This window comes from Motacilla alba, chromosome 7 (genome assembly GCF_015832195.1).
Source record: "Motacilla alba alba isolate MOTALB_02 chromosome 7, Motacilla_alba_V1.0_pri, whole genome shotgun sequence".
Taxonomy (NCBI): domain Eukaryota; kingdom Metazoa; phylum Chordata; class Aves; order Passeriformes; family Motacillidae; genus Motacilla; species Motacilla alba.
In genome coordinates, this window is record NC_052022.1 from 18,359,791 (window position 1) to 18,373,965 (window position 14,175).

The window sequence follows — 14,175 nt, forward strand, 5'->3', positions numbered from 1 at the left end:
ACCTATCTAGTATTCAAAGGGTTTCTTTTCTGTTCTGTAAGAGGGCAAGAAATGAAAGCCCATCTACCTGGATCACTAATTTTATAATTCATTGATTCTAGGGATGGTATTAGTTGCAGATATAACTGTAATGCCAAAATACTTCATAGAACTTCACTACATATTTGTATTTCAAACAGAAACAATAAGTTTATTATGCTAGAGGATCTGCCCTAGCACTTACATCATATATACTAAATGAAATATAAAAAAGCCCATCAAAGTAATAGCTAGTGTTTTGCATTTAAAAAAAACCCCAACCAAACAAAAAAAAAAAACAAAAAACCAAAACCCAAAAACAAAACCAAAAAACCCCAAACCTTAAGTTTAAAGGATCTGCTTCAGTTGTTTTGGTAAAGTTGGTGGCAGTGCTCTATACTTAACAAATTTTATATTCTTAGAGTTATTTACAGAGAGATTTAAATGGGAATTAATTTATTTAGCATCATCAATTCCATCATTAAATTAATGATTCTCATTCATAATGGACCTACTTTCTCCTAAATTTTATTTTCCTCTGTGTTTTATTTTCATTCTGGCATTTTTTGAATCATTGCTCATCATCACACATGAACTCATTCTCATACTTTTCTTTTCCGAAGCCTGATTTTTCCCAAAATTAATTAATTGGGAATTAAATCAAATCTCTTTTTCAATTTTTATCTGCCAGTTGCCTGAACACTAACAGCTCTGGTGTGTTCAGGTACTCAGTAGTTTTTCTGGTTGGAACATTTCCACTATTCTAATTCTAAATGTAAATATCCAAAGGAACGTGCATACCTCACATCATTTTATTTTTAAAAAAACTTCAAAGTTAATTTCAATTAGAAATTTGCTTAGTAATAGATTTGAACTTGCTTGGATTTATCCAGTAAACATGTAGTGTTAAAAATTTGGTTTGTTTAATTCAATCGGTGATTATAATTATTATGGTTTTGCAGATATACATTAAGTAAATATTCTAAAAACTAATAAATACTTATTTTTCCTCTTTTTTTTTTTTTTAAGTTTGTTTTGCTGGTTCCTATTTTACTCATTCTTTAAAGCTACCATTTGCTACTATTTGTATTTTTCCTTCTAATTAAGTTTGGCATTTTATCTTTTCTCTATACTGCTTTTCTGACTTGTTACTCTCAACAATTGAAGTGTAACATAGATATTAGAATTATAATAGCATGTTACATGTGAGAGAAGCTGATGAAGCATTTGTAAGATCCTGGTGCCTGTGCTCTTACAGTGTCTCTCTTCGGTTTCCTTTGTACTTCAGGTTGTGGTGAATGCCCTGTTAGGAGCAATTCCATCTATTATGAATGTGCTTCTTGTTTGCCTTATATTCTGGCTGATATTTAGTATCATGGGAGTAAATTTATTTGCTGGAAAGTTTTACTACTGTGTTAACACTACGACTGATGAGAGATTTGATATCAGCCAAATTAACAACTTTAGTCAATGTGAGGAGCTCATACAAAACAATGAAACTGCCCGGTGGAAGAATGTGAAGGTTAACTTTGACAACGTAGGCCTTGGTTACCTTTCTCTGCTCCAAGTGGTAAGTCACCAGTCCTTAATTTATCTTTCTGTATCTCTATTGTTTACTTGTAACAGTAGAAAGTTTTTTACTTCCTTTTTTTTTTTAATTTAGAAATTTTGTCTCTTAATTCTTGGTTTGAATTATGAAGTGTGAGACAAATCCGTGACTCTACAGAAGTAACACAAATCCTAGAGGATATACTGACTTAGAGAAAAAAAAAGGAATTCAAACCTAATACACCTTAGCTGCATTGACTCTGTATCAAGTAAACCTGAAATGCTCATGCACAGAAAAAATAACTTTTACACCAGATGAGTTTCATAATAGACAAAAGTTCTTAATGGATGCTGTCTCCTTTGTAGTCAGATATTAGAATTGGATTGCAATTCTTGTACATGAATAAAACATACAACAGAAGGCAAGAGTCAGCTATTAGGATTTCACTCTGCTGGTTTTCATGATGAGTACTAAAGACACTTAGTCTTCAGCTCCTGAAAAATGCTTCTGAAAAGCCATTTTCCAGGAAAAGTGTGACCTAAACACGTGTGTTCTGTTTATAGGCTACATTTAAAGGATGGATGGATATCATGTACGCAGCTGTGGATTCTCGTAATGTAAGTATAGTCCCTTGACTCCATTTGTTTTGACTGTATGAGCTCCAAGATTTGAGAATGTAATTTTAACATCTTTCAGAAATTACAATAAAAATGAAAGAACAAAGAGTTACTATAATTTTGTAGTTAAAGAACATGGAAACCATGGGAAAAATACAAGAAATAAGGAAAGCAGAGGAGCAGTCCTATAGCATTCCATTTTCTCTATGGTATACTTGAATCAAAATTCCTCCATCCTACAACACACCTATTGCAATGAAATACCTTTTCCTGCTCTTATTATGCATTGAGCCATTCTTTATATTTGGAAACAGACACCAATACACGGAGGATTTTTTTTTTTTTTTTTTTTTTTGTAGTATTGATCCTGTTTATAGTTAAGACTTCCATTGTGCTCTGCAAGCTGCCTGACTGCTTTCTTTAGGGCAGAGTGCTTATTTTTAATTAGACCTGTGCATTTTTTTACCCTTTGGCCTACCTCTTGTTTCCTTGGTGCAAGTTTTCCTCTAGTTCTAATTAGACAATTCAATAAACTATATTGGTAAAGCTCCATTTTTCTTTTTGTAAGCTGCACTCACAGCAGGAGGCCTGTTGTACAGCAGGAGGCCTGAAAGTGCACAGCTATACCAAAAAAATATGCTTAGTCTAAACATGGCTTGGATGCCTCTCTTCCAGAATCCTGTGCAGTTTCCTAAGTTGCTTTTAGCAGTGAAATCTCCACAAGCCCACAACACTGGCCTCCCACAAGATTTACAGAAAATTCTGCAGATGTAAAACTTGGTGTTTCTGGTTGTCTGTACACTCAGACAGGTGGAACATTGCTAGTTTAAACCAATTGTGTTTTCAGTATTTCTTCTACATTTGTACAGGCCAGTTACATTTTTAAAAATGAAATATCAGGTTTGATAGCAAAGTCTTTTTTCAATAATGTAACTTCTTGTAGATTGAAGATCACTGGAATATAGGTTAGGATTTGATCACAGGAACCAAAGGTTACAGTGATGGAGCCCTAAGTTCTATCTTTAACAGTGTTCACTGTTAAACTAATGTGTCATTTCTATGCCTTTTTTGCAGGTTTTGGATCAGCCCAAGTATGAAGATAACCTGTACATGTATCTTTACTTTGTCATCTTTATCATCTTTGGATCATTTTTTACTTTGAACCTTTTTATTGGTGTCATCATAGACAATTTCAACCAGCAGAAAAAGAAGATAAGTACTTCATTGTTATTCTGAAAAGAACATTAAAAAATTCTTACTTTTGGTCCACTGATGAAAACTCCATTCAAAAAAATGATAAATTAGTTAAGAGCGCTGCATGGTAAATACATAAAATTATTAAAGCTTATAGTTTGGCTTGATGAGGGTTAGATGGACTAGTGATAATCTGTGACTCTCCATGGTTAGTGAAATACTTTATATCACCTTTGTAAAGATACGGATTTGAGACTGAAGCCTTAATTGACTGATAAAAAAGCTAACCATTGAATAGCCAAATGTAGCCATAAAAACTCTTTGCTATACTACCTTCATGTCACAGAGCTGAGCAGTATAGATTTCTGAACTTTGATAATAAACATTGTATTATCTTTATTCGTACCCTCTTTAGTCTTTGTGTTTTGTCAACACTGCCGGAAAAAGTATCAGTGTTCCAGCTGCTGAACTCAACACTTTCTGTAGCTTAATACTTAATATAAAAATCATAAAAGAGGATTTTTATATCTATCTTAAATTTTCCCATTGATGAGAATGTGAACAAGAGTGATCATTAGCATTATTTATAAGTAATCAATAAAGATACATGATTGTAACCAGGTTTTGTCTCTTGGGTTTACTTTGGAGGTCAAGACATTTTCATGACAGAAGAACAGAAGAAATACTACAATGCAATGAAAAAATTGGGTTCCAAGAAACCACAAAAGCCTATACCTCGACCAGCAGTAAGAATAAAAATATTTTCTGTGATTTTTACATCTATTCAAAATTTTTATTTTTTCTATTATGCCTTAGGCTGAAATAAGTCATAAGCAAAAAATAATTACAAGATATAAGAAAAACCTTATTAATCTTAAATACTTCTTTTCTTTTTCTTCTGCTATAACAGAACAAATTCCAAGGCATGGTCTTTGATTTTGTAACAAAACAAGCATTTGATATCAGTATCATGATACTTATCTGCCTTAACATGGTCACAATGATGGTAGAAACAGATGATCAGAGTGAAGACATGGAAAACATTTTATATTGGATTAACCTGGTGTTCATCGTACTTTTCACTGGAGAATTTGTCCTGAAATTGATTTCACTTCGTCATTACTACTTTACTATAGGTTGGAATATTTTTGATTTTGTGGTTGTGATTCTCTCCATAGTAGGTAAGAGCAACTCATTTTTATGAAATGTCTAATTCTGTGAACATGGAAATATTTTTGGCATGTAAACTTGATTTATATTTTGGTTCAACTTTGTCACTAGAAAGTCTTATCCATAAGATAACTGAAAAGTATGGTAAGAATTTTTTAGCAAGAGGTTTCATTAACTCCTACTTTTTTACTGGATGAAATTAGATCTATATTCTGAAATCAGTAGAGATTCCTACACACACATGAAAGGCAATTTTGCTATAAACTTGCAGTGACAGTGGCAGATGAAAGAGTCCAATCATCCAAAATCCAAGAGCAAAATCTGTGTGGGACTGTTATGAGGGTAGGATGCCTGCACCCCAGACAGCAGGGTAAAACCCTTTGCTTACTACAGTTTTGCCTGATCCTGAGAGGCTTTGTACCTGAGCTAGAATGAGCACTGCAGAAGCAGAGCTGAAGCAGATGTGGTAACAAATAATGACTACACTAACCTTTGCTTTATCTAGAGCAGCAAACTTGAAAGAATTTGAGTAAAAATTGTGGGTTTTTAACTTTCAAGTACGCCTTAATGTGCAAATCAGTTTTGCTATTTTTGTATCAAAAAAGTTATTTTTCTGCTTTGAGGCACATAATACAATGCTCAATTCTTTTATTCTTCTATGAATTATAACAAACCTTTTTATCAGTTTGTTCATGTTTAGAATTTCTGTGTCATTAGTAATAAACCTGTGTTCGTGTTATTTTATGTGTGATTAAGAAGTCACAGTTCTCTTAAAATATACATTTTTTTAAAAATAACTTGATTACATGGAATTTTAATACTAATGTGCATATGACCTTTCTTCAGATTAACTGAGATTATTTTTGGTACAATTAAACAAAAGGGTATTCCTCTAATCTCAGCATTTACTAATACACATACACTAGTTATCAGTTTGTCCTAAAGAAGTATACCAAACACAAAGGGTTTGCAGAAAAACTGAATGGCTAATTGCTAAAAATCTGTTTAAGTATCCTAGTCTTCTTGAAGTTCTACAATCCTTGTAGAATATTTCTTTAGCAGTGGTTTTAAAATGTAATAATACTCTTTACTGATTTGACTTATTTTTCCCTAGGTATGTTTTTGGCTGAGATGATTGAGAAGTACTTTGTATCTCCCACACTATTCAGAGTCATCCGGCTTGCCAGAATCGGTCGAATCCTGCGCCTCATTAAAGGCGCTAAGGGAATCCGCACTCTGCTCTTTGCTTTGATGATGTCTCTTCCTGCTTTGTTCAACATTGGGCTGCTGCTCTTCCTGGTCATGTTCATCTATGCCATATTTGGCATGTCCAACTTTGCCTACGTCAAGAGGGAAGTTGGGATTGATGACATGTTCAACTTTGAAACGTTTGGCAACAGCATGATCTGCCTGTTCCAGATCACCACGTCCGCTGGCTGGGACGGTTTGCTCGCCCCAATTCTCAACAGTGGGGAGCCAGACTGTGACCCCCATAAAGATCATCCAGGGAGCTCTGTGAAAGGTGACTGTGGCAACCCTTCTGTTGGGATTTTCTTCTTTGTCAGCTACATTATCATATCCTTTCTGGTAGTGGTGAACATGTACATTGCTGTGATTTTGGAGAACTTCAGTGTTGCTACTGAAGAAAGCGCTGAACCCTTAAGCGAGGATGACTTTGAGATGTTCTATGAAGTCTGGGAGAAGTTTGACCCTGATGCAACACAATTCATAGAGTTCAGTAAATTATCAGATTTTGCTGCTTCATTAGATCCACCTCTTCTCATAGCAAAACCCAACAAAGTCCAGCTTATTGCAATGGATCTGCCGATGGTGAGCGGTGACAGAATTCACTGCCTTGACATCTTGTTTGCTTTCACAAAGCGTGTTTTGGGGGAAAGTGGGGAGATGGACGCCCTCAGAATACAGATGGAAGATCGGTTTATGGCAGCCAATCCTTCTAAAGTCTCCTATGAACCAATTACAACCACACTGAAACGAAAGCAGGAGGAGGTGTCTGCTGTCATCATTCAGCGTGCTTACAGACGTCACCTCTTAAGGCAAAAAGTCAAAAAAGTATCATGTATATTTAGTCAGGATAAAGGTAAAGAGGAAGATGATCTGCCCATGAAAGAAGATATGATTATGGATAAACTAAATGAGAACTCCACCCCAGAAAAAACAGATATGACCCCATCCACAACCTCCCCACCTTCTTATGACAGTGTAACAAAGCCAGACAAGGATAAATATGAAAAAGACAAGTCAGAAAAAGAAGATAAAGGTAAAGACAGCAGGGAAAGTAAAAAGTAACATAGAACACTGTTTGTAATAAACTGTTTACAGCCTGAAAAAGTATGTATTTGTGTCAACAGGACTCCTGTAGGAGGTACATGCCAAACTGTCAGTTTTTACATATATAGATATATATATAATTATATATATATATATATATATATATATAAGGTCAGTGCCTATTGCAAGACAGTGACCCCTCGTCATCAAACTGCAACTCTGTAAAACAGGGTAACATCTTGACAGGAGGTTGTTGTTTTAGTACCAGCTGACACTGCTGAAGAGATGATAAAATGGCCAACCAGACTGTAGGGACCAGTTAAAAAAAAAAAAGGTGCAAACCTATGAATCTCTGTGTTTAACATGAAACACACAGTACAAAAATTGTATCCACTGTTAGCATTTCAACAGTCACATTTGCCATATTTTTACAAAAATCAGTGTTGGTGAACTTATCATTTTTTAATTCACAGGTTGTTTACTATTATATGTGACTATTTTTGTAAATGGGTTTTATGTTGGGGAAGGGGGTATGAGGACCAGGTGTTCTACTCTCGGATTCTCTATAATGTACAAACAGAAGTGATTTGCATGAAGGCATGCTGCACTTGTAGTTCATGCATGGGAAAACATGACGTCGCACAAAGCAGCAGTCTGACTACTTCCATGTTTCAGGGTGGCTCTGTTATGTTGAGGTGCTTAATAACAGTATCCATCTAGTATCTCATCCAGACAAATCTTAATGTGCCTGTAAAGTCCCATAGAGTCTACAATAATAGAACAGATGTTTTATTTTTTCATAAGTCATTTAACAGTAGTTGAACAATCTCTGTATAAAAATTTTACCGAGGGACATAGAGTCCACTTCTGAGTATTCTTCTGCAGAAAACAGTTTACCTGACCTTGGGAAATTTAGCTTACCAAAAACCTGCAAAACACAAGGATTATGAAGTTTTTCTGCTTCACCCTGCAGTATCATTTAGCCATCTTCTACTCTCAGCAAGGTTGACATTGTATGTGTTGATTAAAAAAATACCCTCTATGTAAATAGTTATTTTTTCCCGTGGTGCATGTTTGAGCAAACAAATAATGACATGTGCACAATATTTATTGCATCAAATATGTACCACAGTAAGTGTAATTTGCAATCTCTCAACAGCTAATATGAAGTATTCTGTACCATTATAGACAGTTTGGAAGCTATCACTGATGCATGTTTATCTTGCCTTTGCTGCTGTAATTTTACTCCTTCCACTGTTAAGAGTCTAATATGGGAAGCCATAGCTCAGTGGTTAAGTGAAATAAATTGTTCAATTGGTCATCATTCTTTCATGACATCAAGCAATAGTTTGCAGTTATTTAAGAGCTTCTTGCTTTGCATTCTAAAATTTTAAGTGACTACTGTACAGTGCATAGTCAGACTGTACAGGATATGTTGCAAACTGCTTAATCTGTTGAAAATACATGGATAGAATTTTCTAAGAAAATATAAATACTGTAAAAATATCATTTTATTTTATTTTTCAGCATTTTGTACATAAAATAAGAAATGAGAATTATCTTCAGGTTGATGTTATTGTCACTTTTATTACTTTCTATCCATAGCACTTTTTAATTCAAGAACTTCACAAAATAAGAAACAAAGGAAAGAATGGGGTAGCTTTAGGTTTCTGCTTTTTTATTAGTACTGTATTTTTGCACACATTTTAATGTGAAATAAGTTTCAAACTGAGTCCAAAATGCACTTGCTTCCAAATAGATATAACTTGTAATTGAAATGTGGTGGGGAGGATTTGTTTAAGATTCTAGCACTGCCTGCATCAGAAGTTTCAAGGTAGTATTTTTATTCATGAAATCTTTACCAGTGTTTGTTTACATAGACTATTCTTATTCTTGTTGATTCATGCTGCACTAGAACTGTTCTAAATATAATATGGGATCCACAATGTTTTTTTTTTTCCCACAGGAATTAAATAGCAAACTTGTATAATTGATCACATCAGGACATTTTGTGTTTCTTACACAAGCAAAAATTCAATGTTGACTCCTCCTTTTACAAAAATATTGACTTGTGTGTCGGTGAACTGCATGCAGGAAAATGCTATTACCATAAAGAACAGTAAACCACATTACAGTTGAGCCAAAAGAATAAAGACTTCATTTTTTATTGTATTTAATGGTTTTGTCTGCGTTTTTTATTTTCTCACTAAAAACTATTGGATACCAAGAGGTGCTATGAAAGTGAAATATGAATAAAGTGTTAGAAATAGATTTGTGAAAAGTAAAAAAAAATTGAAGCTGTATGCTTTCTGAAAGATCTTAGACATCATTTGAACTTACACTCTTGAGGTTTTTAATCCTATTCAGGATCCCAGGACAACATCTAAGAGCTCATGATGCTTCAATCCCTTTTCAATATCAGTTGTTCTGAGACAACTAAAAAAACAGATATTAAAGAAGGTCTCTAGCTACCAAGGCTGCAATGTATGTATCATTTCAATTATATTTTACATTTGAATTGAAGAATTATCTTTGTGTTGTAAAGAAAAAAATATTTATCTCATTATTTTCTAAGTATAATTTATTATTTTATGATAAGACATGAGAGCCAAATTTTTAGGTAGCAATCATATTTGAGTGCTATTTCTAAGAAGAACTTTTCTCTGTCTTAAATTTAAATGTAATGCCATGAAGTTCACACTGAACAAATAAAAAGCACAAACTCTAATAATCATCATAGATGTGCAGATATGCACTCTACATTAGATCCTCTGAAGACTATTGGGAAAACCAGATGTACCCAGGAACCTGTGTGATGTGGAACTCTGAGCTTTGGGTGTGCACCCCAGGAGAAACACAAATGGAGCAGTAGGATGGTGCATCCCTTTCGTCCCTTCTCTCCACAATTTTCAACCACTGATGGTCTGTTGAGGTTTTTCACTCTAGAAATGACTATTGCTACTCTCGTGTAGTGACCACTTAGGCTGCAGTGTTAGATTTTTCACCTCAGCTGTAAAAACCCAATTGTCGGGGCAGTGTGTAAGATGGGAGACGTGAGAGAACCCAAAATCCAAAATATCCAAAATCCAAAATGTGAAATATGTGTAATTAAAGGACAAGTTTCGCGTTGGTTTGGTTGGTTTTGGGGAGGAAAAGGTCTTGAAAACATTGCAGGTCTGACTTAGACTGAAAATAATCAGTATGTGGCTGAGAGGGAGTTGTGCTTACCAGAAGACTAGCAGAAAGAAAGAAATTATTAAATGCCTCAAACAACAAGCAGCTGTGGTTTTGCTTGGGTACCCCTCCCTTTGCTGTTTGTTTTGTAAACAGATCTGCAGCTGTACTGGAAACACCTGTGACAGGCACGTGGGACGCGGGCCATGCCCCCGCGCGTCCCCGCAGCCTGCCCTCGGGCTGTGCCCCGCCCGGCTCGGAGCGCGGGGCCGAGCAGCGCCCCGGCCCGGCCCGGGGAGGGCGGAGCGGCCGCGGAGCCGCTGCGGGTCACCCCGCCCCGGAGCTGGGGAAGCGCCGCTCGCCGCGCTCCTACCGGCGATGGAGGGCGGGGGCCCGGCGTGCCCGGCGGTGGCGGCTGCCGGCGCGGGGCCGGCTGGCGAGCCTGGGAGGCGCCAGGCAGCGCTGGAATACCGGCGGCTCAGGTGAGGACCCGCAAGCGCAGTGCGTGTTCGCAAGCGCAGAGGCGGCGGTGGAGCGCGGCGCGCCCGCTGCCGGCCCCGGAGCTGGGAGATCTGGGTGAGGAGAACCAGCCCCGCTGGCGTCTGCGTGTGGGAGGCACCCAGAGAGAGCGGCTGTCCCCAGAGCGGAGACCTTCTGCACCCTCGCCCGTAAGAGCGCCCGTCTCTCCTGGCGTTTGGGACGCCTGAGGCGTAAAGGGATGCGAGGTGAGGTGAGGTGGCCTGCGGCACCCCTGTAGGGCTCCTTGGGTTTTGGCCGTCCCTCGGTGCTCGCAGCACGTCCGTTCCCAGCTGCGCCCGTGGGCTCGGAGCGCTCGGTGTGTGCGGCTCTGCCCCGCTGGGCCGCGCTGGGCCGGGCCCGGCCTCGCTGCGCGGAGCGCACGGAGCGAGCCGCGCCAGCCCCGGCCGGCCCCGCACAGCGGGATGGACGGGAAACGGCTCCGAGGATTTCTGTGCACTCGGCGGTTCTGGATAGATCTGTGGTGCTGCAAGACTGTGCTAGTCCTGTGTGAGAAACTATGTTCTGTATCCACTCAGCGCAGCAAACTCAGGAGCAGTGATATACCTCCAGTTCCTTCTTTGTCTAAAACGTCTTCTGGCCTAAGTAGATGGGAAGACAAACAGTTGTGAGAGGCTAGTAGAGCTAAATAATGAACAGATTGCTTCAGGCTGCAAAACATGCTCCGTTTCCCATGTTCTTTCACACTTAATGGGTAATTATACCCACCATATATTGCAGTGTTCTGAATGAGGATGTGTTTTAGTGGGGAAAGATTGCTAACAAAAGTCTGCCACAAAAGATTTCACATACGCATTAGTCACCCTTACTTTATCAGTGTGCAAATTGGAGAATGGATTTTTGCATAGTGTCTGTAGAATAAAACAACGCTCTGAGTGATTTGTAAATTTCATTATATTTACCCTGAAAAGTGGCACCATAAATAAACACCCAAGGGCAAAGGTGCTGGAGTGACATAACTTAGGGTGATTCCAGAACAACTTATGTGCTTTTCAGTCTTGTCAGAGCAAAGCAGGCTAAAGTAATCTCTAAAATACAGTTTTTTAAAAAATTGAGTACAAGGAAAAATGGTCTGGCCTTTCTGTGTGCCTGTTCTTATGTGTGGCTGTTGTTTAAAGATGTTATTTTCATGTTTATTGTTTGAAGAGTAGTTCAGGTTAGCTCAGCAACATCCCTCATAAGTCACTAAAAATCTCATCCTAATTTGTTTTAGAGAATGCAGTTAAGTGCAGCAAAATGAGAAAACGTGGATAGTTTGTGACTAAGCATGCTTTATTTTAAAGTGTTCTTACACATCATAAAGCTTTTTAGGTCTATTTAGTTTATACTATGAAATAAATAGAGCTTTCTGCAATATGTGGTAGAATTTTGGTTGAACCTTGGGAAATCTGTTTGTATTTTGAGTTAGGTAGTATATATGGAATATAAAGCACTTGAATGTAGACTGATTTCTTCACTCTTTGAGGACCCTTACTTGTGCAATAGTCCAAAAAATGCTTGCAGCATGCACTGTTGCCTTGCTATGAATTTATCTTTATCTGATAGGTCTTGTGTCTAGTGTTTAGGTTTTTGTTTCTGTGAGGTTGTTTTAATGACAATTTAAAATTATTTCCTGCCTCTGTGATTGCGTTGTAACGGCTGTGGAGGGAATAAGCAATAAGCAACTGCAGGAGGTTGTAATGTGTGTTATAACAATTTACAATAGTGAATGTGTGCTGTATTTTGGAATCAAATGGCCTTGTGGAGATGCTACAGATCGGCAGACAGCCTTGTTTGGCACTTGTCACACCGGTAGCACAGCTTGCTTTAACCACAGACAGATGTTACTGCAGGGATGTACTACATCAGGGATGTAGTACATCATCTATTTGTTCAAAGTGAAGGGGGGTGGATGGGGCTGAGCTGGTTGGTTTACTTTCTATAGGGGAATCTCCTACAGGTGGTTGATGGTGACTGATAGTTTTGGTTTAACCCCAGCTGGCAACTAAATGCTGCACAGCTGTTTGCTCACTCCAGCAGCAGGATGGGGGAGTCAGTCAGAAGGGTAAAAGTGAGGGAACCTGTGGGCTGAGATAAAGGCAGTTCAGTAGGCAAAGGAAAAGCTGTGCACACAAGCAAAGCCAAACAAGGCATCCATCCAGCAGGTCCCATGGGCAGGCGGGTGCTCAGCCACCTCCAGGACAGCCAGGGCTGCACCCACGTAACGGTGACTTGGGAAACCAACACTGTCACTCCGAACATCTCCCCTTCCCCTTCTTCCCCCAGGTTTGTATGCTGAGCATGATGCCATATGGTGTGGGATATCCCTGTGGTCAGCTGGGGCAGCTGTCCTGGCTGTGTCCCCTCCCAGCTCCTTGTGCACTCCATTCTCCTCACTGGTGGGGCCGTGTGAGGTGCAGGAAAGGCCTTGACTGTGGGTGAGCACTGCTCAGCAGTGACAGAAACATCCTGGAATTACCAACACTGTGTCCAGGACAAATCCAAAACACAGCACCATACCAGCTGCTATGAAGAAATTTCACTCTCTCCAAGCCAAACCCAGCACACTAATTTAGAGAAATGTTGAGCCAGAGAATAAGAAGGTTTGAATGCTATAAAGGCCCCCAGCAACTCACTTGATGAGCCATTGGAAAGGTATTACAGTTGTTCATGTTACTCTAAGTTAGACCCACAGGAGAAATACTGACAGGGTATTCTCAAGAGAACAAAACAGCAAAAAGAACTTTATTGGCAACTTTAGAAAATCAAAGAAACTTTGAAAAGGGTTTAATGCAGCATTCAGTCAACATAAAACACTTCTCAAAGCATTAACTTGGCCCATTCAACTTAGCAAACTCTAAGCCAATTCAGTTTTAAGTTCTCAAAAATTCCAAGAAGAAGGAATTAGAAGAAGAAAGAAAGACAGAAAAGATCCAGAAAAGGACATGTATCAGCACCAACTCCTGGATTCCTGTGGTATTGAGATAAAAATTCCAAGTGGAAGTAGGGTCAAGACATCTGATTGCTTTGTGTTTGGCCTTAAATGCCCCTTGGCCTTCCTGGGCCCTTCCTTCAGGTGGGACTTGTGGTCGTTTGGCCACTTAGGAGCTGGGTTAGGGGCTCCAGAGGTGGGGTGTGGGGCATTGCTTCCCCTGTGCCAGGATCTGGCAGCCGCAGCAGGGCTGGGATGCAGGCTCTAGGGTGGGGGGTGTGGAGCAGGGCACTGCCCAACCCGGGCAAGGCCTGACCTGCCCCTGCCCCCTCACACATGCACTCCAGAGTGTCTGTAGACATCATCAATCTTTTCAGTCTCTCACAGATATCTCTGGCAGTGAGGACATCTTCCTAATGTGTGTATGAATCTGATAAAACCAGAACATTTGTGTTACTGGGAAAAGGATTCATCAAATAGATGCAGTGTTAAGTGAAGGACTGATACATGCATGTAAAATGATCTAGAAGATTTAATATTTTCCTTTGTTTTTTGCTGTTTCTAGTATGCATCATTGTACTGTATTACTCTCTTACCCCATAACCCATTTAAGGAAGCTTATATTTTTGCTAATTCTAAAAACTTGTCAAATGAATAATGCCACACTATTCTGAAGGTAAAATTTTGTCTTTTAAAGGTTTTCTCACTGATCT

At 38.7% G+C, this 14,175-nt stretch overlaps 2 protein-coding genes across 9 annotated transcripts in view; both read left to right on the forward strand.

Moving 5' to 3' along the window:
* The window catches only part of SCN2A (sodium voltage-gated channel alpha subunit 2), a 76,083-nt gene extending 67,071 nt beyond the window's left edge, over positions 1-9,012 (forward strand). For 4 of the 5 annotated variants that reach the window (XM_038142664.1, XM_038142662.1, XM_038142661.1 and 1 more), the window contains 6 exons: positions 1,307-1,588; positions 2,131-2,184; positions 3,259-3,396; positions 4,020-4,124; positions 4,289-4,559; positions 5,663-9,012. In XM_038142664.1, the coding sequence (XP_037998592.1) occupies positions 1,307-1,588; positions 2,131-2,184; positions 3,259-3,396; positions 4,020-4,124; positions 4,289-4,559; positions 5,663-6,858 (2,046 nt within the window). In that variant the 3' untranslated portion in view covers positions 6,859-9,012. The remainder of the gene's footprint in view (positions 1-1,306; positions 1,589-2,130; positions 2,185-3,258; positions 3,397-4,019; positions 4,125-4,288; positions 4,560-5,662) is intronic. The other variant, XM_038142663.1, reaches the window with a different exon arrangement.
* A 1,293-nt stretch (positions 9,013-10,305) lies between these two features.
* The window catches only part of CSRNP3 (cysteine and serine rich nuclear protein 3), a 99,565-nt gene continuing 95,695 nt past the window's right edge, over positions 10,306-14,175 (forward strand). For 2 of the 4 annotated variants that reach the window (XR_005257545.1, XM_038142344.1), the window contains exon 1: positions 10,306-10,496. Coding sequence is in view for 1 of the 4 variants with exons in the window: in XM_038142346.1 (XP_037998274.1) it covers positions 10,733-10,744 (12 nt within the window). In the remaining 3 variants the exon portion in view is untranslated. The other 2 variants (XM_038142346.1, XM_038142348.1) reach the window with 2 other exon arrangements.